Source organism: Epinephelus lanceolatus, chromosome 17 (assembly GCF_041903045.1).
Source record: "Epinephelus lanceolatus isolate andai-2023 chromosome 17, ASM4190304v1, whole genome shotgun sequence".
Classification (NCBI taxonomy): domain Eukaryota; kingdom Metazoa; phylum Chordata; class Actinopteri; order Perciformes; family Serranidae; genus Epinephelus; species Epinephelus lanceolatus.
Window position 1 is genome coordinate 30460659 of NC_135750.1, and position 26714 is coordinate 30487372.

General features: G+C 39.9%; 2 protein-coding genes across 2 annotated transcripts; one reads left to right on the forward strand and one right to left on the reverse strand.

The window, feature by feature from the left end:
• The first annotated feature begins 128 nt into the window (after nt 1-128).
• tm9sf3 (transmembrane 9 superfamily member 3) lies at nt 129-18193 on the forward strand. The gene is made up of 15 exons (XM_033613138.2): nt 129-325; nt 1374-1569; nt 1707-1829; nt 4101-4261; nt 4370-4447; nt 4897-5028; nt 5236-5402; nt 5819-5913; nt 6038-6168; nt 7088-7227; nt 10722-10790; nt 10878-11024; nt 13311-13394; nt 13526-13602; nt 16545-18193. Exons 1-15 carry the CDS (start codon nt 224-226, stop codon nt 16610-16612), a joined length of 1770 nt encoding a protein of 589 aa, XP_033469029.2. The 5' UTR covers nt 129-223; the 3' UTR covers nt 16613-18193.
• A 252-nt stretch (nt 18194-18445) lies between these two features.
• On the reverse strand, nt 18446-26244 carry prdx3 (peroxiredoxin 3). Its single transcript, XM_033613139.2, has 7 exons — nt 26103-26244; nt 23059-23170; nt 20471-20612; nt 20078-20213; nt 19729-19832; nt 18884-19049; nt 18446-18616 (listed from the first exon to the last, which is right to left on the reverse strand). Exons 1-7 carry the CDS (start codon nt 26136-26138, stop codon nt 18566-18568), a joined length of 747 nt encoding a protein of 248 aa, XP_033469030.2. The 5' UTR covers nt 26139-26244; the 3' UTR covers nt 18446-18565.
• Between the last annotated feature and the right edge of the window lie 470 nt (nt 26245-26714).

The window sequence follows — 26714 nt, forward strand, 5'->3', positions numbered from 1 at the left end:
AGTTTCTTTATTCACCGTTTGCTCCATCGCTTTCCGCTGTGACTGGTGGCTGTGAGTCATGTGACTCTATTCAGCCAATCCGACGCGCGTGCGATGTGCACTCGTCAAGCGCTTACGCCATATGCGTACGAGAGCATCCCTAAAATTGCCTCTGTCATACAACCAGGAAGAAGGTGGGATAGCCCTACAAAGCTAACATCCCCAATCTTTCTGCATACTTTCTATGAAAATAATGGGATCTTCCAGGTGGAAGGTAGCAGCGGCGGCCTTTCTCGCTATAGTGGGCTCTTTATTACCTGTCGACGCAGATGAACATGAACACACGGTAAGACGGCGTTTTGAGAGGCCGATTGAAAAGGGGGAGCCTTGAAAATAATGGACGTTTGTGCTCTGTGTAACCTGCTAACTGTAGCTGCGACGGCTAGCTGCCTACAAGACAACATAATTACAGACAGGATAGACTGTACTGCTCGGCCTGTCGGTTTATTTATCGATACTTGGTGAGCTATTGAACAGATAGGCTATCAATTAGCTAGCTAACTTGTCACCACTTATCGGCCTAAGTGCTTATAGCTAACGTTTGCCTGCTAGCTTGTTAGCACGTCTTCCACACTGGTCTTCACAAGCTTTCCTTGAGCACCGGCGGAAACTGCGCTCAAGTTAGGCTAGCTAGGGTTAGTTAGTTGTTCAACAAAATCTCAACTAATGGCATAATGTACGTGGAAAGCTTTTAGCCTTAAGAGAATTCAAACGATTAGGATTTATCCGAAGTGGTGACTGCGATGGTTGTTATATCAGCGAACGTTACATTATGCAGAAACACCGGTTAAACGTCAGGGCCTCTCGGCTTTTATTTTCTTATTCGCTTTTATCAGACTGAGACACCCTTATTACAACTGGTTAAAAAGTTGATCATGTGTATTACATTGTATTCTGCACAAAATGCCACTGTCTAGTGCGTGAGAGGTGTCAATCAATTACAAGCGGACGTAGCATTGAAGTTAACTTCCTTGACTGTCAGCAAACAGTCAACGTATCACCACTTTTTATAACGTGTCACACTCACGTAGCGATAAAGGTGTTACATTTTATTATGTTTGCATAAATTTGAATGCAATAGTCAGTTTTAGTGGGAATGTGATGGTAACCTTACTCTAGATAACTCATCTTTTTTAATCTCAGTGTCAAAATCAAATATATCTGTACCTGTTTTGTTACTGATATGAGGGTGAACGTGTGTTGAAAGTTATGTGTAAGTCTCAGAAGTGCTCTTGTAAAATGTCAAATAACCAAAATATGAGACCAGTAGGACAAGAAGAACTGGTGTAGCATGCCTGGACATTACAATAAGAGCCCTTGTTTGTCCTTTGCAGTACACAGATAAGGAGGAGGTAGTTTTATGGATGAACACAGTGGGGCCTTACCACAACCGACAGGAGACATACAAGTACTTCTCTTTGCCCTTCTGCGCGGGCTCCAAGAAGACCATCAGTCATTACCATGAAACACTTGGAGAGGCTCTGCAGGGAGTGGAGCTTGAATTCAGCGGGCTTGACATCAAGTTCAAAGGTGCTGTGTCAACGACTTTCACCTGTTGAATACATCTGAACAGATGAGAGCATTGAAATAACAAGTTGTCACTTGTCATCTGTGGTTTTATTCTTTTCCACACAACAAAAATAATGTTGTATTTGTGATCCCTGTAGATGAAGTCATGCAGACAACATACTGTGAAATTGAACTGGACAAAGCCAAACGGGATGCCTTTGTCTATGCCATAAAGAATCACTACTGGTACCAAATGTACATAGATGACCTGCCCATCTGGGGTAAGTGATACTCCATTTCTTCTTCTTCTTCTTTTTTTTTTTTTAAACTGCCTAATAGGCTTGAAAGACGTCAAAGAACTGACCACATACTGAATCTCTGTGTTGTGAGTTTCCCTGTGATTTGGAGTATTACTGTAGTATTTTCTGACTATCTGTCTTCCATTATGCATCTGTTATGAGTTACTGACTCGCTTAATAGCTCATTAGCCTCTTCCAAAGGTATGCAGTGACACTGGTCTCTTGTGTATGGGGGTGATTATCTTGATATTGGAGATGTTAAACCAGTTCTTATTCATGGGTGGGACTGTCCATTCCATCCTTGACCAATCTTCTAGGGGTGTAACAATGCACCAATATCATGTATGAAATGGCTTAGTGAAAGGCAACTCAACACAGTCCATGTGCTGACTCTCAAGGGTTCAGCATGTTTTTTTGTTCAGAATCTGTTGAACAATGCAGTGTTTGGGGTGATTAGTTGCTTTCTTAAGTTACCGTCATCTTATCCGGTCGCTGTTGTTATGTTGTAGAGAGCTGTATCTATTGTGATATAAGCTGCCGAGAAACCACTCTACACCAATCAGATACAACTGCACTGTTTAATTATGAAGTCACGAATGTCCAATTTTGGACGGCATGCTGGTGCAGTGGGTGGCACTGTAGCCTCAGAGCAAGAGTGTTCAAGTTCGAGCTCGCTTGGCTGCGAGGAGTTTGCATGTTCTCCCCATGCTAGCTCGGGTTTTCATCAGGTTCTCCAGCTTCCTCCCACAGTCCAGATATGCAGGTTAGGTTAACTGTCGACTCCAAATTGTCCGTAGGTGTGAATATGAGTGTGAATGGTTGGCTGTCTCTATATGTCGATAGTCCGGCAGCCTGGCCAGGGTGTACCCCACCTCCCACCCAATGTTGGCTGGGATAGGTGTCAGCCCTCCTGCAACCTTACAGGATAAGTGGTCACAGAAAAATGGATAAACATATGCAACATATTTTAATAAACTGAAATGCTAGAATCACTTAAAATGTTGTTGTTTAAGGGCACTCCTTATTTCTGCTTTACTGAAAATGTGTCGATAATAAACCCAGCTGGACATACCAAATCAAACCTTGAATCTTGTGAGTAATTGCACTCCTACAACTTGTAGCATTGGTGCTTTCACAGGTGGAAAAGAGCTTTTGATGCCAACCTTGACTAGGAAGTGCTCCATTGTTGTTTAGAAGCATATTAATGAGCCACTGTCATTACAGACTCCTCTTGATTCTCTAACTGTCTGTGTGGTCACTTGCATGTGCCGTAATAGTTTGTACAGTGGTGCCACTCCCACAGTTCCTCAAACATAACTGTAAGCTGATGTTGATAGTGGGTGGGGCACAAGCCTTTACTCACACAGATCTCCATGTTGTATTTTACACAGTCGTGCCTTAATCACAATAAATAAATATAGACTTTAGCCTCATGTCCGGTTTGCCAGCATGGTTACTGAACCAGTGCACTTATCTTGTCTGGGACAATGACACGTTTGGTTAGGGTTGTTCACAGCAAGCCTGGAGCAGCAGATCTCTAGTTAATCACTTTTTTTCTGACAACACACTTGCAGCAACATTTCCCTCAGTGTATGAAGTTAGCTTTAGCTCACCTGCCCAAGGTTGCCAAACTAGACTAAAAACATTGCCTGCCAAGATTAATTTGTCATCCAGAATAATGTGCTTTCTCATAGAAGTATATAACCATACCTGCTACCAATGCTATAATGAGACGCAGTGTGATCACTTGAGGCATAGGTATATTTAGACCTTTATGTAAAACTTTCTCATTACTGAAACTTTTTGCCTAGTGGCCTCACATCTGCTAGGCTATATGTTGCCACAAGGGAATAGCGTTGACTTTCTATGTTAACATTAAATTTGTCGTGGCCCCATGTAGTCGAGAAACAGAAGGATAAATATGCAGTTTTTCAAGACCTAGAAAACAGGCGGCCAGTTAGGAGTGATTTTTTTGCATCAGCCTGATTTGCTCAGAGTTAGAGATTGTTTACAGTGGCTAGCAGGGACAAACTTTGATAACAGCTGAAGTCTAAAGACTGAATGTAACAGATGAATACAGATGATGTTGTTAACAGAGTTAATGAGCAGTGTAGCAAGTGACCTTTATTTGGCATTTACACACCCTGATTATTAATTAATATAACTGAGGGCTCAGTGTTTACACCTGTCCATTTGGCCGTAAGGACCAGATCTCTAATTCAGTCCATGTCTTTTTTTCTTTCTTTTTTTAAGGTATTGTTGGTGAGGCAGATGAAAACGGAGAAGATCATTACCTGTGGACATACAAGAAACTGGAGATCGGCTTCAATGGCAACAGAATTGTTGATGTAAATCTGACCAGTGAAGGCAAAGTCAGACTTGTGCCAAACACAAGAATCGCAATGTCTTATTCTGTGAGTACGGCATGATTAATTTGTGGTCCTTTTATAATGTTAGTACTCATTGTTCATCTGCAGTGTGTGTCTTGTAATCTATATGAATGTGAATCTTTGCCATTACAGGTGAAGTGGAAGAAGTCAGATGTAAAGTTTGAAGACAGATTCGACAAGTACCTTGATCCATCCTTCTTCCAGCACAGGGTGAGTTGAGTATTAATTCTCAGGTATTTGTGCTTCATGATGCAAACCAAAAACGCCAGTGGCTTGTTGTAACAGCCTACTCAAGTATGACTTTTCACAAGGTACAAGTTGAGCCTCGTACCTTGGCAGGTAAGATGTAATTGACCAGTCTGGTAACTTTTGGCTGACTCTTTGACTCTACCTGCCACTGTGGCAAGAATCCAGCTGGGCTTTTTACAAAAGGAAGTTTGGCTGATTTAAGAGTCTGAATATTAGAACCCACCAGTGACTACAGCCAGTTGATGAAACCGTTTGTCTCCTGCCCTGACTTGTACAGTCAAGCTGAGGACACTTAGAGCAGTTATTTTATGAGCCATTGTTTGTGTGATATATTATTTTTATGATTTAATAATCTTAACAGCACAGTTACTTTTTCAAATAACTTGTTTTTTTATTCATTGTGTTATTAGATTCACTGGTTCTCCATCTTCAACTCCTTCATGATGGTCATTTTCCTGGTGGGTCTGGTGTCCATGATTCTGATGAGAACACTAAGAAAGGATTATGCCAGATACAGCAAAGAGGAAGAAATGGATGACATGGTAATTTTTTATTAGCTTAGCAGTTTGCACTTGAGCACATTGTTATTTGCTGTATATAGAATTGTTACTAAGATTACATTTTTTGGTTTTGTCATCGTATTTTAAAGAGTTTTAGCGACAGGAATGTTTTGGGTGCAAGTGATAGATGGTGTAGCTTTATGGTGTGCAAGAACTTTTTTGAAATTCCTTCTCACTATGCACCATCAGGACAGAGACCTGGGAGATGAGTACGGGTGGAAGCAGGTACATGGTGATGTGTTTCGGCCGTCAAGCCATCCACTGATCTTCTCTTCGCTCATTGGCTCTGGCTGCCAGATCTTCTCTGTCTCCCTCATCGTCATCATTGTCGCTATGGTGGAGGATCTGTACACAGAGTGAGTAGATGGCAGCTAACTACCTGGTTGTAAACTATTGTTGGGGTCAGATAACAGCTTCCATTTTGAATCCAGTTCCATGTTAGTAAAATAGGTAGATGTGTTGAACTCCGAGTGGAATAGTCAAATATCTCATCTCCTCTCCATTAATATATTGCCAAAGAGTAATGCCAAATCATTGAGCTAAAAACAAAGATGCAATCCATCAGAGGGAAACTGTATAAAAAGACATCTCTGTGTTTTTGTCTGGCAAAATTCAAGCTCCCTGCAAAAATGCAGCTGAAAAAAATATACGGTGAGACGTTAGTGTAGGAAAACACCATAAATATGAAATACCAGCTCCAAGGGGAATAAAGCCCAACACTAAGAGAGCAGTGGACTTCACAGGGCTCCGCTCATATCATTTTTCTCTGCAGGAGAGGATCCATGCTGAGCACAGCCATTTTCGTGTATGCCGCCACCTCCCCTGTCAATGGCTACTTTGGGGGAAGCTTGTACGCAAAACAAGGAGGTAATATAAAAAGAAGTGTGTGCAACATATTCTCTCTCTGTCTTGATACCATCAGCTTTATTTCCTTTCAAAAGCTATCATGAATGTCTCACATTATGCTGTTTGACTTGTGTGAATATTACAGGCAGAAGATGGATCAAGCAAATGTTCATTGGGGCCTTCTTGATCCCAGCCATGGTGTGCGGCACCGCCTTCTTCATCAACTTCATCGCTATCTACTACCACGCCTCCAGAGCCATCCCATTCGGCACCATGGTGGGTTTGACACAGCGACACCTCCCTAATAACCACAGAGTTATGAAGACAATCCTTGGAATCAACAGCTTCGGTTTATCTGGGTGGCTCTGCTGCACTGTGGTGGAAGTGATATGATAGAGTAGCCTGTCATGGAGCTGATAGACAACTGAAGAAATGAAAATTGTGTAGACAGTGTATGTTGAAAATATGTGTCTGTGGTTCAAGCTAGAAAATGACCCTTTGCCTCATCTGAAGAACATTAAAAACACATCACATCCTATAAAACACATTCCACATGACACTGGTTCCTCTGACTCGAGACAGTTTCTCTGCTCTGTTGAATCGACTCATGCATTTTGTGCCAAAGTTTCCTAGCTGAAAAGTAAAAAAAGAAAAACGTGAACGCGTTCCAGAGAAATTCCTCCGTTACTTAATTGCAAACGGCTGTTTGTTGGCTCAACACAGCACTCTAGAGTTGTTGTGTGTCTGTCAGCACAACATAACATCCATCATAAGTGTCAAGTAACCATCTTGAAATCAGAAAATGAAAAAAATGTTCCAACTGCATGAGCCAAATTTGTTATTTCAGCAGACGTGAAAAAATCTGGGGCAGTTATGTTTTTTTTTTTTAGTATGGCCAAACCTGAAGGTCATCTGATAATAACCACGAGCCTGGATGCATTCTTCTTTGTTCCTCTCATTTAAAGAGCACTGGTGTTTTTGGCAATGATACCTCTCGAGCATGAGAGCATTATTAAAATCTGGGAATCAAGAGATCCAGCACCTCTCTATTTCAGCAGTTTATGTTATGGCATTGAGCTGAACTAACTATTCCTGGGACACAGTCAAAGGAAAATTGAGATAAATGATGATGGATCTGAGAACACCCTGGATGCTGGACCACCCAGTGGAATGTTAATGTTTTTTGTTTCTGCAGGTTGCTGTCTGCTGTATCTGCTTCTTTGTCATTCTGCCGCTAAACCTCGTGGGAACAATTCTGGGGAGGAATCTGTCTGGCCAGCCGAACTTCCCCTGCCGAGTGAATGCTGTGCCGAGACCCATCCCTGAGAAGAAATGGTAGGTGTGGCCCGACACAGTCAGGGTCACTTTAGTCTCCATGTATGGTGAATGTTAAGGAATTTCCCGTGAAGACTCTCTGGAGTGGAGTTGGAGACAGTTCAAAGTCTTACGCTGTAAGACACTGTACAAAAACATCAATTAAAAGAAGCTGTCGATCACAGACAACACATAATAATAATTATTTTTCTCAATTAACCTTTTCTATGCTTATAACGGGGAAAAAAGCTTTATTAATTTAATTTCTAATTATCACTGTCACGAATAATCAATTTACAATGAGTACGTTTACACGGGCATGAATAACCTATTTATGAGAGACATATCCTGTTCTAGAAACTTTGATAAGCCCTTATAAATAACCTGAATATGCTACCTGGAGTACTTTAAAAGAAATCATGATATTGTTGCATGTATACACCTCATCACGGTTAATGAGGGCTGCAAACTACCTGTGCAGGCACGGCTTTCACCAAGTCACATAACAGAAAAACAAAAAAGCTCTGCTCCCCTGACCAATACACGATGACAGCGACAGTCCGGCACCACTGTGGGAAAATTGATGTAAGAGTAGTGTACAGTTGCAATCAAAATTATTCAACCCCCACTGCATATTAGGCCTACTGGCAAAATATACAATTTCTCAGCTGTTTGCAATAAACAGATTACACAAGAACTTTTAATGACTAATGCAGTCTCAAAATTATTCAACCCCTTCATGACGAGCATCTTCAGTACTTAGTAGAGCACCTTTTTGCTGTTATGACCTGCTGCAAACGTGATGCATAGCCAGACACCAGCTTCAGACAGCGTTCCTGAGGAATCTCAGCCCATTCCTCATGGGCAATGGCCTCCAGTTCAGTAATATTCTTGGGTGTGCGTTTTGCAACCGCCTTCTTCAAATCCCACCAGAGATTTTCTATGGGGTTCAAGTCAGGCGACTGTGACGGCCACTCTAGAATCTTCCATTTCTTCTTCTGAAACCAAGCCTTGGTGGACTTTGAGGTATGCTTTGGATCATTATCCTGTTGAAAGGTCCAATGACGCCCAAGCTTCAGCTTCCTCACAGACAGCATGACGTTTTCACCTAAGATTTCCTGATACTTGACTGAATCCATCGTGCCCTCCACACGCTGCAGGTTTCCAGTGCCAGAGGCAGCAAAGCAGCCCCAGAGCATCACTGAGCCACCGCCATGCTTCACTGTAGGCAGGGTGTTCTTTTCAGCATATGCTTCATTCTTCTTCTTCCAGACGTACCGCTGTTCCATAGGCCCGAAGAGTTCCAGTTTTGTTTCATCGCTCCACAGAACAGAATTCCAAAACTTCTGTGGCTTATTTATATGGTTTTGAGCATATTGGAGCCGTCTTTTCTTGTGCTTTTGGGTCAGTAGTGGTGTACGTCTTGGAGTCCCGGCATGGAGCCCTTCAGTGTTTAGTATGCGCCTTATTGTGCAAACTGAAACCTCAGTGCCTGCTGCCACCAAGTCTTGCTGCAGGTGTTTTGCAGTCACTCGAGGGTTTTTGACCACTTGCCTTCTCAGGAATCTGCTGGCAGCTGCTGACAGTTTCCTCTTTCCACCACGTCCAGGTAGTGTAGCCACTGTTCCTTTAACTTTGAACTTGCGAACTATGCTTCCAACTGTATCTCTAGGAACATTCAGAGCTTTTGCTATCTTTTTGTATCCTTTCCTTGTTTGTGCAAGGCAATGATTTCCTCTCTGAACTTTCTGGACAATTCTTTTGACTTAGCCATATTTCTAACATGCAATCAAACGTCACTCTCAACAAACCCTTAGCCAGTCCAGGTATTTATGTGTTCTATCTCAAGCACACCTGAACTAATGAAGCCCTTGATTAGTTGCACCAGGTGTGCTTGAAACAGGGGGTTGAATAATTTTGAGACTGCAGTAGTGGTTAAAAGTAGCATTTTGTGATGAATTTGGATAAAAACCATGGTAATATTAGTTTTATTAAACTATTTCAACTGTTCTTGTCTACTTTGTTTATTGCAAACAGCTGAAAAATTGTACATTTTGCCAATAAGCCTAATATGCAACAGGGGTTGAATAATTTTGATTGCAACTGTAGCTGCTTTCAGGAATGACGTTTGGGGAGTAACTGCATCGCATGTACGTGTGCGGTTGAATGAGAGAGAGAGGGGACATAAGCTTGACGTGGATGTGCTCAGAGCAGACAGCTGTTGGTGTTCACAGCAGAGAAGAAATTAGCAGTTAAGCTATAAAGTTGTAACTGTAAAGTGTAGTGTTTAATAATTCCTGGCACTCTCATCTCCCATCGCCAGGTGGTTTTTGTAAACATCACAGTGCCTGCGCAAATGGACTGCAGTAATCAGTAACTGGGTTACTAGTATTTTTTATGAATACAGGGCATGTGAATAATCTGATTTCTCTGTACTCATATAAACACCATATCCTGAATTTGATCATGACCAGGATGAGCCTCATAAACTACATGTCCATGTCTCAGTGATATGAAATGGAGAAAAACAGCAAATAAGCAGCAAATCTGGGAGGTTTTTAGAAGATAAATTAATTAGTTACGTAAGATACTCTAAGTGTATTGATAGAGTAATCATCTGATCTGGGTACTACTGCTCAGTGGAGTTGTCACCAGGATTTTTAAGTACAAAACAATACAAATATAAAACAGGATACCCAATACCTCTTTCAACCAATACCCAATACCCAATACCCCCCCCCCCCCCCCCCCCCCCCCCCCCCTTTATTAATTAACAATGTGCACACAGTGCTGTTACAGAAAGAGAATGCTCAAACAGCCACAGGTTAGGACCAGTTGATTTTCTTCCCTGTTGTTTCATCTGTGCAGCCTTGGGATGGAAATCAGATTGTAGAATTGATTTTTTTAATAGCCTCAGTACTTAAGTAAATATTGAATGTAAAATTAACCAAGATCTTATTGTTTGAAACACTTTTAATAGTGTTTTATATATATAATTAACATTGTTTGTTTTGAACAGCTGATATTGAAAACATAGTACTGATACTTCTGACAACCTTACTGTGCAGCATCCAGCGTGATTTCAAATGTGGCAGACAGTGTTTTTATCATTGTAGAGAGGAGCGTAATGACTGATCATTGATCAGTTAAAGCATGAAATGAATCCTAAGTGCTGTAGCGCCTGTGTTCAAGTGTTAGACGTCAGGTCTGAAGTAGAAAATGGCTGTGCTGTCTAAACAAAGTCTCTGAATAATAAAAGATCGCAAAGCGATGAACTGAGTGTATTAACATTTACAACCTTCTGCCAAACACTGTGGCCAGTTGCCAGCAGGAAATGGTCGATGTGACTTCAGGCCGCTGTCAGTCTTTGCTTGATCCGTGTCTCTCTTTTCCTTTTTCCTTCCCACAACACAATAAGCTGTGCACCTTTGCCCTGGAGGGGGGGATCTGATGTGACCACTTGTGTACAGGGATCAGGATATGCAGTCATTAATATGTTGAACCTCGTGTTTCAGGTTCATGGAGCCGGCTGTCATCGTCTGCCTCGGAGGAATCCTTCCGTTCGGGTCTATTTTCATTGAAATGTAAGTCTGTGCTGTAATACAGAGAGGTTTGTTTTTTGTGCGGTGATCTGTAGAGCATGTGACATGATTCATGTCCTCATTCTTCAGGTACTTCATCTTCACATCCTTTTGGGCATACAAAATCTACTATGTGTACGGCTTCATGATGCTGGTCCTGGTTATCCTCTGCATCGTGACTGTGTGTGTCACCATTGTGTGCACGTACTTCCTGCTCAACGCTGAGGACTACAGATGGTGAGTGTGGACGCATTTTACTGACTTTGCTGTACAGTTAAAGCAATGTCAGAGAGTTTAGTAGGGCTGGGGATATAGCTTATATGTAATAACACTATGTTGTTAGGCATTGCTGCAGTATGTATGTATCGATATTTTCTCTAAAATAACATAACTTTTTAAACGATGTGTATGATTATACTAGCATGATCATTCTAGTGAAGTTTTCTGAATTTAGAGGTAACACAGCTCGTATATGACATTTTAGTGGGCTGTAATTTTGAAATTCCACATCAGAATGTCCAGATATTGTCTGAGTGACACTCTGAGGTGGTGTGCTGTCATTTTGAAGACTACGTGGTGTTTGGAAATGTATTCAGTGTTAAGTTTGAGTAATCATTCATGCAATTGAAATTTGATTCTTCTAAGTGCAGGTTACAGTCGCTAGTTGTTGTTTTTTTCATGTGAAATTATCTCAAGTTCACTGCTACTTTGCTTTATTTGGAAGTCAGTTGTTACACGCTCTTGCTGAAATGCCTAGTACAGTTGCAATCAAAATTATTCAACCCCCATTGCATATTAGGCTTATTGGCAAAATGTACAATTTTTCAGCTGTTTGCAATAAACAAAGTAGACAAGAACAGTTGAAATAGTTTAATAAAACTAATATTACCATGGTTTTTATCCAAATTCAACACAAAATGCTACTTTTAACCACTACTGCAGTCTCAAAATTATTCAACCCCCTGTTTCAAGCACACCTGGTGCAACTAATCAAGGGCTTCATTAGTTCAGGTGTGCTTGAGATAGAACACATAAATACCTGGACTGGCTAAGGGTTTGTTGAGAGTGACGTTTGATTGCATGTTAGAAATATGGCTAAGTCCAAAGAATTGTCCAGAAAGTTCAGAGAGGAAATCACTGCCTTGCACAAACAAGGAAAAGGATACAAAAAGATAGCAAAAGTTCTGAATGTTCCTAGAGATACAGTTGGAAGAAGAACACCCTGCCTACAGTGAAGCATGGCGGTGGCTCAGTGATGCTCTGGGGCTGCTTTGCTGCCTCTGGCACTGGAAACCTGCAGCGTGTGGAGGGCACGATGGATTCAGTCAAGTATCAGGAAATCTTAGGTGAAAACGTCATGCTGTCTGTGAGGAAGCTGAAGCTTGGGCGTCATTGGACCTTCCAACAGGTTAATGATCCAAAGCATACCTCAAAGTCCACCAAGGCTTGGTTTCAGAAGAAGAAATGGAAGATTCTAGAGTGGCCGTCACAGTCGCCTGACTTGAACCCCATAGAAAATCTCTGGTGGGATTTGAAGAAGGCGGTTGCAAAACGCACACCCAAGAATATTACTGAACTGGAGGCCATTGCCCATGAGGAATGGGCTGAGATTCCTCAGGAACGCTGTCTGAAGCTGGTGTCTGGCTATGCATCACGTTTGCAGCAGGTCATAACAGCAAAAGGGTGCTCTACTAAGTACTGAAGATGCTCGTCATGAAGGGGTTGAATAATTTTGAGACTGCATTAGTCATTAAAAGTAGCATTTTGTGTTGAATTTGGATCAAAACCTTTTGTAATATTGGTTTCACTGAACTACTTAAACAGTTATGTAATCTGTTTATTGCAAACAGCTGAGAAATTGTATATTTTGCCAGTAGGCCTAATATGCAATGGGGGTTGAATAATTTTGATTGCAACTGTATATACACATACTGCAAAACAACATGGGTGCTAGTTTGACCGTCTTTTTCAAAGTGGAGGCTGGCTTGATTGCAGTGTTTTGCACTAGGTGGTGTTTTAGGTGATGGAACAGATTTGTGGCATAAGATAGTAGTTTGTGTCACCTCTGCCCTCATGAAACTGAACCGCCTACAGATAATAGACCCACTCTAGTTTCTTCCTCAATTTTGAAGTGATGTGAACTCAGTGATGGAGGTTAAACCGGTGGCTGTGGTTGATCAGTTTGAGGTGTCTGTGCGTGTATGAGAGGGAGAGTGACTTTCTTCCATGTAAACATGCCCTGCTTTTAATACATAAAAAAATAATAAAATGTGCTAGGAAGCTCTCTAAAGATTTGGGCGCTCGCCATGTCGCACATAGAATGATATTTTAATATATCGAGTATATTTGATACATCGCCAACCCCTAGAGTTTAGTGGTAGAGAATAATCTTCCTGCATTTCATAACCCTCATGTTCTGCCTCAGTCCCTACTCAAGAGGTTGAAGAATAATAAGTGACTCAATGAAATGACCTATGCAATTTGTTAGTCTCTGTTTACTTACTTTTATCCTGTCCTTTCCAGGCAATGGACAAGCTTCCTCTCTGCTGCATCCACTGCTGTTTATGTTTACATGTACTCCTTTTACTACTACTTCTTCAAAACTAAGTAAGTTTTCGGCTTTAATAACCACAAACCCACATGAGTTCCGTAAAGTGCTCATTAAAAAAATTATGAAATTGATAAATAAAAAACCTAAACCATTTCTTACATGTGGTTTTATCCTTGTTGTATTCCAGGATGTACGGGCTGTTCCAGACATCCTTCTACTTTGGCTACATGGCTGTGTTCAGCACCGCCCTAGGAATCATGTGTGGTAAGTCCTCCACCCAGTGGTTTGAGTTCTGTAAAACTGTGCTGAACTGACGAAATTCACGACTCTGTGACTAATAATATTCACAGAATTCAGTGTTTTTTAGTCAAGAGGGTGCAATTGCAAAGGCTGTTACAGCACCAGAGATGTGGAGTATACTGACACAACTTCATCAGTTAATTTAAAATCAATGTCAAAGATATTTTGGCAAACAGTCGATAATATTAATTAGCAAGGACACAAAACTGTTGAATATTTTGTGGCAGTTTTCTTAAAGACTTGGCCTCATGCAAATGTTTGAGTATACATATATATAGTAGTATATACAGTGCCCTCCAAAAGTATTGGAACAGTGAGGCCAATTCCTTTATTTTTGTTGTAGACTGAAAATATTTGGGTTTGACATCAAAAGATGAATATGGGACAAGAGATCAACATTTCAGCTTTTATTTCCAGGTATTTACATCTGGATCTGATACACAACTTAGAAGATAGCACCTTTTGTTTGAACCCACCCATTTTTCATGAGAGCAAAAGTATTGGAACATGTGACTGACAGGTGTGTTTTGTTGCCCAGGTGTCTCCCAATTACATTGATTATTCAAACAATAAATAGCACTGGATGTCTGAGCTCAGTTTCAGATTGGGTACGATAGGTTTTGCTTGTGCAGACTGCATTTAGAGGTGGAACCAACATGAAAACCAGAGAGCTGTCTATGGGTGAAAAAGAAGCAATTGTGAATCTGAGAGAAGATGGACAATCAATCAGAGCCATTGCACAAACATTGCCCATAGCCAGTACAACCATTTGGAATGTCCTGAAGAAGAAAGAAACCACTGGTGTACTAAGCAACAGACGTCGAACAGGAAGACCAAGGAAAACATCAGCAGTTAATGACAGAAACATTGTGAGAGCTGTAAAGAAAGACCCTAAAACAACTGTTAGTGACATCAGCAACAACCTCCAGAGGGCAGGAGTGAAGGTATCACAATCTACTGTTCGCAGAAGACTTCATGAACAAAAGTACAGAGGCTACACCAGATGATGCAAACCACTCATTAGCAAGAAGAATAGGAAGGCCAGGCTGGAATTTGCCAAAAGGTACAGAGATGAGCCTCAAAAATTCTGGGAAAAAGTTTTATGGACTGATGAGACAAAGATTAACTTTTTCCAAAGTGATGGAAAGGCGAAAGTTTGGAGAAAGAAAGGATCCGCTCATGATCCCAAACATACAAGCTCATCTGTGAAACACGGTGGAGGGAATGTCATGGCTTGGGCTTGCATGGCTTCTTCTGGGACGGGCTCTTTCATCTTCACTGATGATGTAACACATGATGGCAGCAGCAAAATGAACTCAGAAGTCTACAGAAACATTTTGTCTGTTAAACGACCCAAAACACACTGCCAAAACAACAAAGGAGTTCATCAGGGGCAAGAAGTGGAAGGTTTTAGACTGGCCAAGTGAGTCTCCAGACTTAAACCCAATAGAGCATGCATTTTACCTGCTGAAGAGGAGACTGAAGGGAGTAACCCCCCAAAACAAACAACAACTGAAAGAGGCTGCGGTGAAAGCCTGGAAAAGCATCACGAGAAGAAGAAAGTTTGGTGATGTCAGTGGGTCCCAGGCTTGATGCAGTTATTGAAAGCAAAGGATTTGCAACTAAATATTAAGTCTCATTCACTTTAATCTATTTTAAGTTTATATGTTCCAATACTTTTGCTCACCTAAAAATTTTGTGTTCCATTACAAATAATGCTATCTTCTAAGTTGTGTATCAGATCCAGATGTAAATACCTGGAAATAACAGCTGAAATGTTGATCTCTTGTCTCATATTCATCTTTTGATGTCAAACCCAAATATTTTCAGTCTACAACAAAAGTAAATGAATTGGACTCACTGTTCCAATACTTTTGGAGGGCACTGTATATGTTTAGTGTTCAGAGTCAGACTCCCTAAAACCTCTTAACTGTGCTATATAAACCTCCCTGTTTACCTCAGTATATATGGACAAGTTTCATTCACAAAAATGTTACCGAGGAGTAAGGAGAGGAACGTCACACCGCAGAGCTTTAAGTCCTGCTGTCAGACATCAGCAGACAGAGACATAACAATTGTAGCAGTGTGAGAAATCACAGAGGACACAAAACAACATATTATTAAAGCAGCATGGCACTGTGACACAGAGAGAGAGATTGGTTTGACCTGCGGTTGGGTGCTAAAAAACATCCTGCTAAACCAAGGCAGCCCATGATTCAGATGGGAGATGGTTAAAGGGACAGTCGTGGAGATGGATGTGAGAATATGACACAGCAGGTGGTGTTACTATTGGGTGCAATCTAGAATGTTCCCCTGGACAGTGACACCAAATGTCATGTAAAAATATTCCAATAAAATAGAAAAAAGAAAGAAAGTCAAACTAAGTAAATTTTCAAACCATAATGATAACACAGTAACAGAAAATGTATTGGTCCCCCCCCCCCCCCGTGGAGAGAGGCAGACTTTACTTACATGTGCCACTGAGGAACTGATCTGTACAGTAGTTCTTGCTTGAAGCCTGATGTCTTTTCAGAGTAGCCCGAAAATTTTTTCCACATCAGTTCTTCAGCTTGAAGTGCAGTTAAGTAGACTTTTCCTCAGCAGCTGCAAGCCAAACTCATTGTTCATCTTGAAGAGTAATAAGCCACGTCCGGCACCTTGCACCTCAGAGCACCTTTGAGGAACTTTCTCTAATCAGCACAACTTCTAGAGTGCCCTCTGGGTTTACTGGATGTCTGGCTGTTCATTTTGTAGACGTAGGATGTGCTTTTTCTTCCTCAAAAGTTTTATTGGGTACTTTCACCTGTAATCTTTTTGTCCTGTGATGGATTTACCTGCAAAGTCAGCATAGAGTGATATCCTGCTGTTGCCTGGCCACCTAAAAGAAAGTCACGTTTGTTTTCCAGGTGCCGTTGGATACATGGGAACAAGTGCCTTCGTGAGGAAGATCTACACAAATGTGAAAATTGACTAAGAAGTGAAGCAGCAATACAGGGATATTAACGGATTTGCCTACATGTATCCTGAAAGACGGCAGGCACAAGTCATTCTTTATTACTTTTCTTTCTTGCAAAGAGATTGTGAGGATCTCACTTTGTACAATGTAGTTTTTCCATTTTCTGAATGAATTTCAACGCCGCAACTCAGAACAAGAGCAAATCTGCGGAAGAGATCTCAAACACAAGGTTCTGTTTTTATTGGTTGCTTTCAAACAAAAACGTCGGGGCAAGTGTTTAAGGCTGACATGGCTTCTCTTTTCCAACCCTCAACCCACCTGAGACCAGAGAAAATAAATGTTTATTGATGGAATGGTGTAGCTCTCTTCAGTGAAGAGGCCTAAGTGTATTGAAAGCCTTTTGTTCTATTGGGTCAGAATACTGGAGAGTTGGCCCGTATTCTGACTTGATTTCTATTTTGTATTCTTGAAGTCACTCGAAATATCGTTAATACACAGTTCAGTCGTTTGTTCCGATTAAGTTCCACTGCAAAAAGATGATTATAAAAAGCTGTCGTCACTCGAGAATCATTCCCCCATTGTGACGATTCTTAATTCCCTGTTACAGTAGCAGTCCATCCAGTTGATGAGGGAGATTTTAGTCCTGCTGTAGTTTACTGTACAGACGAGAACAGAGGGGCTGATCAACGGTTGAGGTACAGTAAGAACCGATTTTTAAATGGATGTTTGATGTGATCCCATTTCCCCCATTTAGTCGGGGTTTCTTAATGTTTGGGTTTGAATGAAGTCTACTTGTAAAGATAATATATGGATGGGTGGGAGTGTATATAACCTTAATAATGTACCTTTAGATGTAGATCCCAAATGTATTTTCGTTGTACAGATTTACTACAGGGTGTTTTTTTTAAACGAATCATTCAGTTAAAACAACAACAAAAAAAATTTTTTTTTTCTTTTTGTTTGGTGCTTGGGATGGGGCTGGTGGCGCTGTTACATCTTGCCTGAAATTGCATGAAGTTTTCACCAAACCATCTGCTCATCGAATTCCACTTCAGTCAGCGCTGTCAGTTTTTTTTTGTTTGTTTTTTTTTTTTTTTGATTGTGAGCAACTTCTGTCTCAAAGTGTAACGGTACATTTTGATGACCAGTAGGCCTGCTTATGGATGCATTAGTTTTAATTTCATATATTATTTAAAGCTTTAAAAGGCTCTACATCTTCTGGTAAGCCATTTCCCTCATGTTCTTTTCGTTGCCTAACCTGAAACATCATTTGTGAATGTCAGAAGGAATGAGGCGATTGCTTTGTTTCCGCAAAACATACTGTACAAAGTGAAGTTTATGTACACTTAAAAACTAGATGTTTTCATAACCACACACAGTGCTGCGGAGTGTTTCAAATGCTTTTTTCCATTTTGTGTAAATACAGTATGTACCCTACTTGTATGAGAAGTGGCAATGCCTTTTTTTTCTAATTTCCAGTTCTCCCCCACTGAAGTTGATTTTGGCACCTCATGTTGTGTACCAATGTCTGATTAGACATTTTGAACCTGCATATTAACTTGCTGTAAAAAGAGAAAATAAACATGTTTATGTACAGGGTTTATTAAGTGTGGCTTTGACTTTGAGGGTAAATATTTTCAACTGAATTATTAAATGATATGTAGATGTGTTTCACAGTCACACTCACCTTAAATTAGCACAGTTTTATGTGCAGTGTCAGGGTGAGGTGAGTTAAATCCAGGAGGAAAATAACAGCCATGAATAAAACAGTTTCAGGTCAGTCAGCCTGAACTCCTGCTTAAAACACAGACCACTACACCACAGTCTGGCACATTAATCAAAACAAAGGGCTGCCTTTTATAAAGAATAGATTTATTTAGTGTATCCAGTGGCGTACGATTAAATACAACTCAAACTGTAAACTAAGAGTACATTTATTTTTAGGTGTACGAGTTGTGAACTTTGTCTTCTTCAGTTGACTTTTTCAAAGTACTCCTTGGATCCCTCTGGGGTTGGTTTAATCTGGAAAGAAAACAAAATGAACTTTGAACATGAGTTTCCACTGCGGCTGTTTTACAAAAGACTGATGTACCTAATGCAACAGCTGCTTCAAACCCCATATCTTTAAACTCACACAACTATAAATAACACAACCAACTAAAAATAAAGACAGTGGGCAATATATTAAAGTCTGCAAAAGAAATAGAAACATTTCAGTAAACGGATTAAGAAGCATGCAGCGTTTGAGAAACTCATTTACAGATGGTGTCAGAGATTAAAGGAACTCACCGTTGGGGACTCGGGAGTCCAGCTGGCTGGACAAACCTCGCCGTGGGTCTCCACAAACTGGAATGCCCTCACCAAACGGAGCGTCTCTTCTACACAGCGGCCCACTGGCAGGTCGTTCACACTCATGTGTCTCACCACACCGTTTGGATCAATGATGAACAGGCCCCTGAAGGACAACGTGAAAAATGAATTATTAGACATCTTTCTAAATAAAAGTTGTGAAGTTCTTCACAACTATCAAGGTGAAACAGACAAAAAGCGTCAGGTTTCGAAATAGCGACAGTGACAGTGGTAATAATAGTAGTAATATGCAAATATAATGGATTCAAAAATAAATGGCAGCAGCTCTGGGCTGAACAGTATTCTTCATGTGCTTCGATTGGGTCCAAACTTATTATTAACTAGACACATGTACACCTTTATCTTCTAACATTCCAGTATTGATACTGTGCAAGTTTACCAAAGGCTGTCAGTAGCAGGCTGACAGCCATATGCAACATATGGCCAACATCTTTCCCTTCTACTCAGGGAACATCTGGACTGGATGCACGGACTGAGTTGGCAAAATAAAATTTAATAAAAGGCCTGGGGAATCAGTCTTTAAAAATTCAAAACAGCCCTGCAACAACATTATGAAAACATATAAAAAAAGATACCAAGAATATTTAAAGGTCTCTATTTAAAGCAGTGGCGGGTGACGGTGACGTTGGCCACATGACAGCACCAGAGAAGGTGGTAGCAAAAGTAACAGTAGTGAGGGAACAGGATCATATTCATAATTGTAAAGTTGTGATATTTCCACATCCTGTAACAGCAGCTGTGAATGGATCACATAATGAGCATACCTCAGTGCAATGCCTGGACCCTCCAGCAGCACCCCATAGTCTCTGGAGATCTGCTTGGTGAGGTCAGACAGCAGGGGGATGTGAATGTTGCCCAAGCCTCCAGTCTGACAACATGAAATAACACCTGTTAGATTAACACTGACACATTACTGCTGCTAATACTGTTAATAATTACATTTCAGTTTATTCCAGCATTACAAAGTACTGTGAACACAACAGACATTGAGCCCTTGTTGGTCAGTCATTTACTAAAGCTCCCCACATCAAAGGATGAATGAAAAAAACTCACAGAGCTGAACTTTGCACCATGTGTCTGTTACTGAATTGATTATTAAATAATGGAGAGTACCTTGCGTGGAGTGTTGATCCACGCCAAGTGGGTGAAGTGAGAGTCCACAGACACGCCCACCACCTCACAGTTAATGTCGTGGAACTCACTGGCCTTGTCGCTGAATGAGATGATCTCAGTCGGACACACGAAGGTGCTGCAATGTGACAAACACAGAGAGAAATAAAAGGCTCTGTGAGAACAATGTTTACTGACCCAGTCACACAATAACCACAGAACATCTGCAGATGCAACAACAGCCGCAAAGCACTATGTGGGGTGTGGGCTGGGGCCTGTGGGACTGGTCATCAGTGGAGAAACTTAAACTTAAAAAACTTAAACTACTCAATGTGCATTTTAATCAAAGGTAAGGAAAGCCATCATGTTGTTTTTATGCTGGTCACAAATACTCACAAATCCAGCGGGTAGAAGAAGAGGACCAGGTATTTGCCCTTGAAGTCAGCGAGGCTCATATCCTTGAACTCCCCATTGTGGACAGCTGTGCCCTTAAAAGCCGGAGCAGGCTGAGTGACAGCAGGGCTCCATCTGGAAGAGCCTGATATAGACAAGACAAGCACACTTGATTCATTCATACTATCTGCTCGGTAAAACCAAGGTTACCTACAGTGTGGAGCACAGAGAATTCACACTGACAAATTTATACATCTCTATACAATCTCACTTTACATCTCAGGGGAAAATAACTGATGATCATGGGAGGAATTTACAGTGATATTAAAAAGGACCTGAAGTGGGACATGCAACAATTTTAAATTCCTTTTTAAACAACTTGACACATTATACAGTCATAAAAGCAACAATATCAATGTTAAAGGAATATTTTGCCCACAAAATGACCATTTGTATATCAATAACTTATCCCATGTTTCATTGAATATGTAAAGAAAAATTTGTGAGTTGTTCTTGCATGTGTCAAAGAATCCAAAAACGTTAATAGCTAATCAGCCAATCACATAATAGCAACTCAATACATTTAGGCATGTAGACATGGTCGAGACGACCTGCTGAAGTTCAAACTGAGTATCAGAATGAGGAAGAAAGTTGATTTAAGTAACTTTGAACGTTGCATGGTTGTTAGTGCCAGACGGGTTGGTCTGAGTATTTCAGAAACTGCTGATCTACTGGGATTTTCACACATAACCATCTCTAGGGTTTACAGAGTATTGTCCTCAAACTGGTTTCTTGAACATGACAATGAGTTCACTGTATTCCAACGGCCTCCACAGTCACCAGATCTCAATCCAATAGAGCACCTTTGGGGTGTGGGGGAGCGGCAGATTCGTATCATGGATGTGTAGTCGACAAATCTGCAGCAACTGTGTGATGCTATCATGTCAATATGGACCAGAATCTCAGAGGAATGTTTTCAGTGCTTTGTTGAATCTATGCCACAAAGAATTACGGTAGGTCTGAAGGCAAAAGGGGTCCAACCCAGTACTAGCAAGGTGTACCTAATAAAGTGGCTGCTGAGTGTATATAAAAACGCTGGTTTACAAACTCTCACACATTTATCCAGTCTTTTGCTCAGAACTTCCTAGAGACATACATTTTTGCTAAAAATCTTCTGATATCAAACACTTCTTTATAAAAGGTCTCATGCGCGGATGAGTAGCACGCATGGGCAAGCCTGTGCGTTTGAACTCTGCTTGTGCATTACACTGAATTGATGAGGTGTGCTCCTTGGTTTTAGTGAAGATGGATGTGTTTGGGAAGTACCGAATGAGGCTTGGATTATTCTGCACGAGTTGTCTGAGAGTTTGTGAGCTTTTTTTAATTTTTGGATTTTTTGTTCACCGAGGAGGCTTGCAGGAAAATCAGTTTTCTTCACAAACACAACATAGCACAGGGGAATAATTGAGATACAATTGGTTATTTTGTGGTTGAAGTATTCCTTTGACTGCTGAATATCATCTGTGGAATTGTATTACAATTGTATGATTATATCATATCAACTACAAATCTCAACTAACAGATTGAGAAACTGAGGGTTTTGTTATACATGCAAACAGTTTGTTTTTTCTTATCAGTTTATTATCTACATCACATCAATTTGAATATTTTATATGTGACAGAGCATATTGTTTAATAAATGTAATACCAGCTGTCTACTGAATCTGACACTTAGGTGTGATGCTCTTTAAGACATTTTCAAGATAATTTCTAACCAAATCTAAGACCGATCTCCGGACAAATCATTTTCTTAGTCTAGCATTGAAGGTAAGTATAAAGGTAAGTAGTATATGTGTAGTCTGGGCAGAGGCAGGTTTTATGCAGGAATATGGTCATTTGAGTGAGTTAGGTTAATTCACAGTTTGCCAACAGGTAAGTGCAGGTATAAAATAAAAAGACAGTCTCTGGTTTAAGTTTAAAGGTTCACAATATCAGAAACACAAAAGAGCTTGACTCATATGAATAAAAGAAACTAAAAGATGGATAGATGAAAGTAAATAAAATGTTTGTGAATCAATTAAAACCTCGCAAATTCAAATTTAAGACTACTCAATTACTTTGAAGGTCTAATATTCTGAAATTTAAGACATTTTAAGACATTTTTCAAGGACCTGCAGTGACAATGGAGACATTTCAGAAACAAAATAACAATGATAATAATAATAATAATAATAATAATAACAACCACATCACAGAACAGTAAATAGTATTCTGCTTTCAAATTCCTCTTGCACTGCAACAGCTTTGAGAAAACCATCTAGATCTGCTGAATAATTTCTTGATTCACTGAAGAATCACTCTGTCTATAAAATGTGAGACGATAATGAAAAATCCCACGACAATGTCCTGGAGCCCAAGCTGATGTCTTTGAATTGCTCATTTTGTCCAAAACCCAAAGGCATTCAGTTTACAGATTAATCAGTTATTAAAACTGTTGCAGATTGATTCTTAAATGAAACAAATTATTGCTTATGCTTTAACCTTCTCGCCAAAATCGACTGTATATCCTCTGGCTTCAGTTTTGTACGTACTGGTGGAGAAACAGGCTCTCTGAAGTGCAGCAGCGGGGAGGATCCTCGCAGCTCCAGACGCTCCATGTTGACACGCTGCTGTCACTTTCAATCCTCCTGCTGCAACTCTTGCCTTTAAAAAAAGACATCAATTCAATATGAGGAATCCACAAATACACTTAAAAAATACTTTTCTATTTTGGTAAGCGTCTTGATATAACTTATGTTTTAAGGTCAAACTAGCCATGTTTTGAGTCCCCAACATGAGGTCTGTCTAAAATAATAAAACACACTACGACAGTTTATCAGCTGAGTTTGTCCTCCATGAGGGGAAAAAATGTGTCCTTCATCCATCATAGTTTTCTTTTTGGTGCCAGCACTTCAGAGTCTAGTGAGCAAAGGTTTTGATGTGTGAGATGTTTGACAGGGCTTTTAAAGAAACATGAATGAATGTGAGGGTGTTTTATGAGCTGGAAGAGAAGCGATGGATGAGGGAGGAGATGGGATATCATCGGGTTTCACACCAACAGGCTCTCCAAGCCACATCCTGTACTAAAAAATGAATGACATGCTAAACCTCAGTCAAGTGCTACCGTTTTGATTATTAGTGAGACTGAGGCATTTAAATCCCGTATTACATATTCAATATTTGTAGATAGAATATTAACAATTCCCTTTTAGTTTTAAAATGATACACATTATTATTGCTATGAAGAATATACTGATACAAAATATATTTAAAATACAACAGGACATGAAGTTTTTAAAGCAACATTTCTTATAACATCAGTTATGACAAAATAATTCTGAATTACCTTTGTCATTGTTTATTTTTAATTAATGTCCACAAGTAGTTTTGGAGTTACTTGTGTAATTAGGATCGTAGATTGGTCCAGTACTGTCATCCTAACATGCACCACTGTCAGGCAAGAAAATTATAAATGTGTTAAAGAAAATGCTTAGTTGAGATATCAAAGGGTGATTCCAAAAATAGCCAAAATAGGATGATGCTGCACTGCTCTGTGGATGTAAAAGTCAGCTATGAAGCACTTGTGACCACAACCCAAACAGTGATATCACAGCAGGTGGCTTCCATCAACTCACAGGGCAGAATACCTGCTGTGACAACACTGAAGCTCCAATTAACAAGAGTAAAGACAGGAACTCTAAAAATAGGTCTGCAGGTCTGATGCAGATTTCATGCTGTGGAATAAAAACTCTGTGGTAGTGACGAATATCGACAGGCTACTTAACCAGAGTACTCATGTTTTCTTAAATGAAATGAATTATGATTTCCTTTCATTTTAAATTTCTTATTCTTATATTCTTATAAGTGCATCCTTTGGCTAACTTTGTGTGTTTTAATAGACTTGCATTTTATATTCTGAAAGGCATGTGTCACTGATAAAATTAACAATGGCTCTGTTCTCTTCAAATGTCCCAATAAGTCATGAAAGTGTGACGGTGAGCCACCAGCATGCACAACTCAATGACCCTGAAAAAATGCAATGCATGTCGACATGCCTGTGGGAAAAGGCCTATTGTATTGATAACTGTATTAAGTCTTCTGCCTACAAATGTTTAACTTAACTCCTCCAGAGCTGCTCTGTTGCAACAAATGTTTGTCCAGTATAATAGTGCTCAAGGCCTACAGTCGCTCTTTGTATGATTTTAAGCTACAGACTGTTACATAAACAGAAGACAAACTGTCAGACTGTACAGACACAACCTACAGGTGACCGGTTTGTTCATGCTGGAAAAAACTACAGTTTATACCTTTATGCTGCTGTTGTGTTTATTTATAGCTGTCAGCTCCAGGATAGTGTTCAAGTTCAAACATTTTAGAGTTAATCTCATTAAACATCACACAAACACGTGTCCTGTCTTGCTGACTAGCGTGGCTACAACCCATTAATTAATGTCATTAAATATTCTGGTGCTTTTCCAGCTTTGCAGTATATATATTTATATTTTCTATTTTATTTGTTAATTTTATAGCACTAGCTTGATGAGCAGCAACAACTAAATGCTGCTCTTAACTTTAAAAAATATATTTTTTAATCAATTATATTTTACATTTTATTTACCACTTGTATATGCAGTCACATCCAGGGTTTTAAAGGTCAGTTTTCTAGTTCAATTTTATATGTGAAGAATGTTCATTTATGTGGAGTTTTCAGGATCTCTATTCATTTTGACTTAATATCTTATTTTAATTATTATTATTGTCACCAGCTTGATGAGCAGGACTAGCTCAATTTTGCATTTCACTTGAAAAGGAATTTTATGTACTTCTTTTATATGCAGTATTGTAATAATGCTGCTAAAATAAAACCCAGAAATACTTATTGTTTTTGGAAATATGATAACATACAGTCTATAGGAGTGAATGATTCAATTCTTTTCCTGATGTCTGGTGTTAAAGAAGGAAACAAAAATCTCAATAAATACTAATACTTGTAGAGTTATGATACTTACAAACCATGATACATATTGAATCGGCACCAAAGTATCGTGATGGTATTGTATCAGCATATAATCTTATGGCCCCAGCCCAGCTGTGACATGCAGTGTGAAAAAAGAGTCCTGCATCATCACTATGACGCAGCAAATATAAAAATCCTAAAATCTCATGATTTTAGAATGGTGACTGGTGACTCATCACTAATGACTCTCTTCATTATAATTAAACTCTGTCACAGACACAATGGGATTCAGCACCATGCAACACATGTTTACTGAATAACCCGCCAAGATAAGCTACTTTAGGTTGCTTTGTTTTAAGTGAAGGAGGAAAAAAAATACTTTCTAGACAGCTTGAAAGAATATTAAGTACTTCTTGTGAAGCATATTGGTCCAACACAGCGACCGCGGACCAGACGTTTATCACCTCAGTGTCAGTGCAATGTGCGACACACACAACATGACAGCGCCTCAGTGCAAAGGTGAATTATTCCACATTACATGCTATAATATTCAATAAATGGCTGATTAATAAACACCAAACTAAAGAGAAAGAGTGTCGATAATAAACTCTATGTTGTGTTGAAATAAATTGCACTTACAGACGTCCTGAGAACTCTTCCGATGGTGGCCGCCATTTTGGATTATGTCAGAGGAAGGCGGTGTGAGCAGCTTGTTGCATCATTTACGCACGTCCTCAACGCAAAGCTGTCCCGACCTGTCCTCTGAAAACATATATATCTAAAATATTCACATGTATGTCATTTGGCTCTAAAAACTGTGGTGCGAGACTGTTACTGCAAATGATGCACAAAAAGACGATGTCATGGTGCCTTCAGGTGCTCGTGAGCTCCTCGGGAGTCGAACTTGGAGCTTTTAACGCTGTTAAATAGCATTTTGGGGAAAAATATATGTATATTTTCGAGCAGTGGAAAAATAACATTCTGAGAATTATACCTTAAAAAACCTTCAAGTCATCAACAAAAAGCTATTGTGAAATTGTGTGTTATTTATCTGTCCAACCGTCTATCACTAACTGTGCACACGGCCCCTGTGCCTCCTCCTCAATAACATGACCACATTTTTTTAGATATTCACTGAACAAACATCAACGTATATTACATTATATAGCCTATACACATAACTAACCATACCAGGGGTACATATATACAGAGAAAAAAAAACAGAGGAGAAGAGGAAAAATAAAGGCAAAT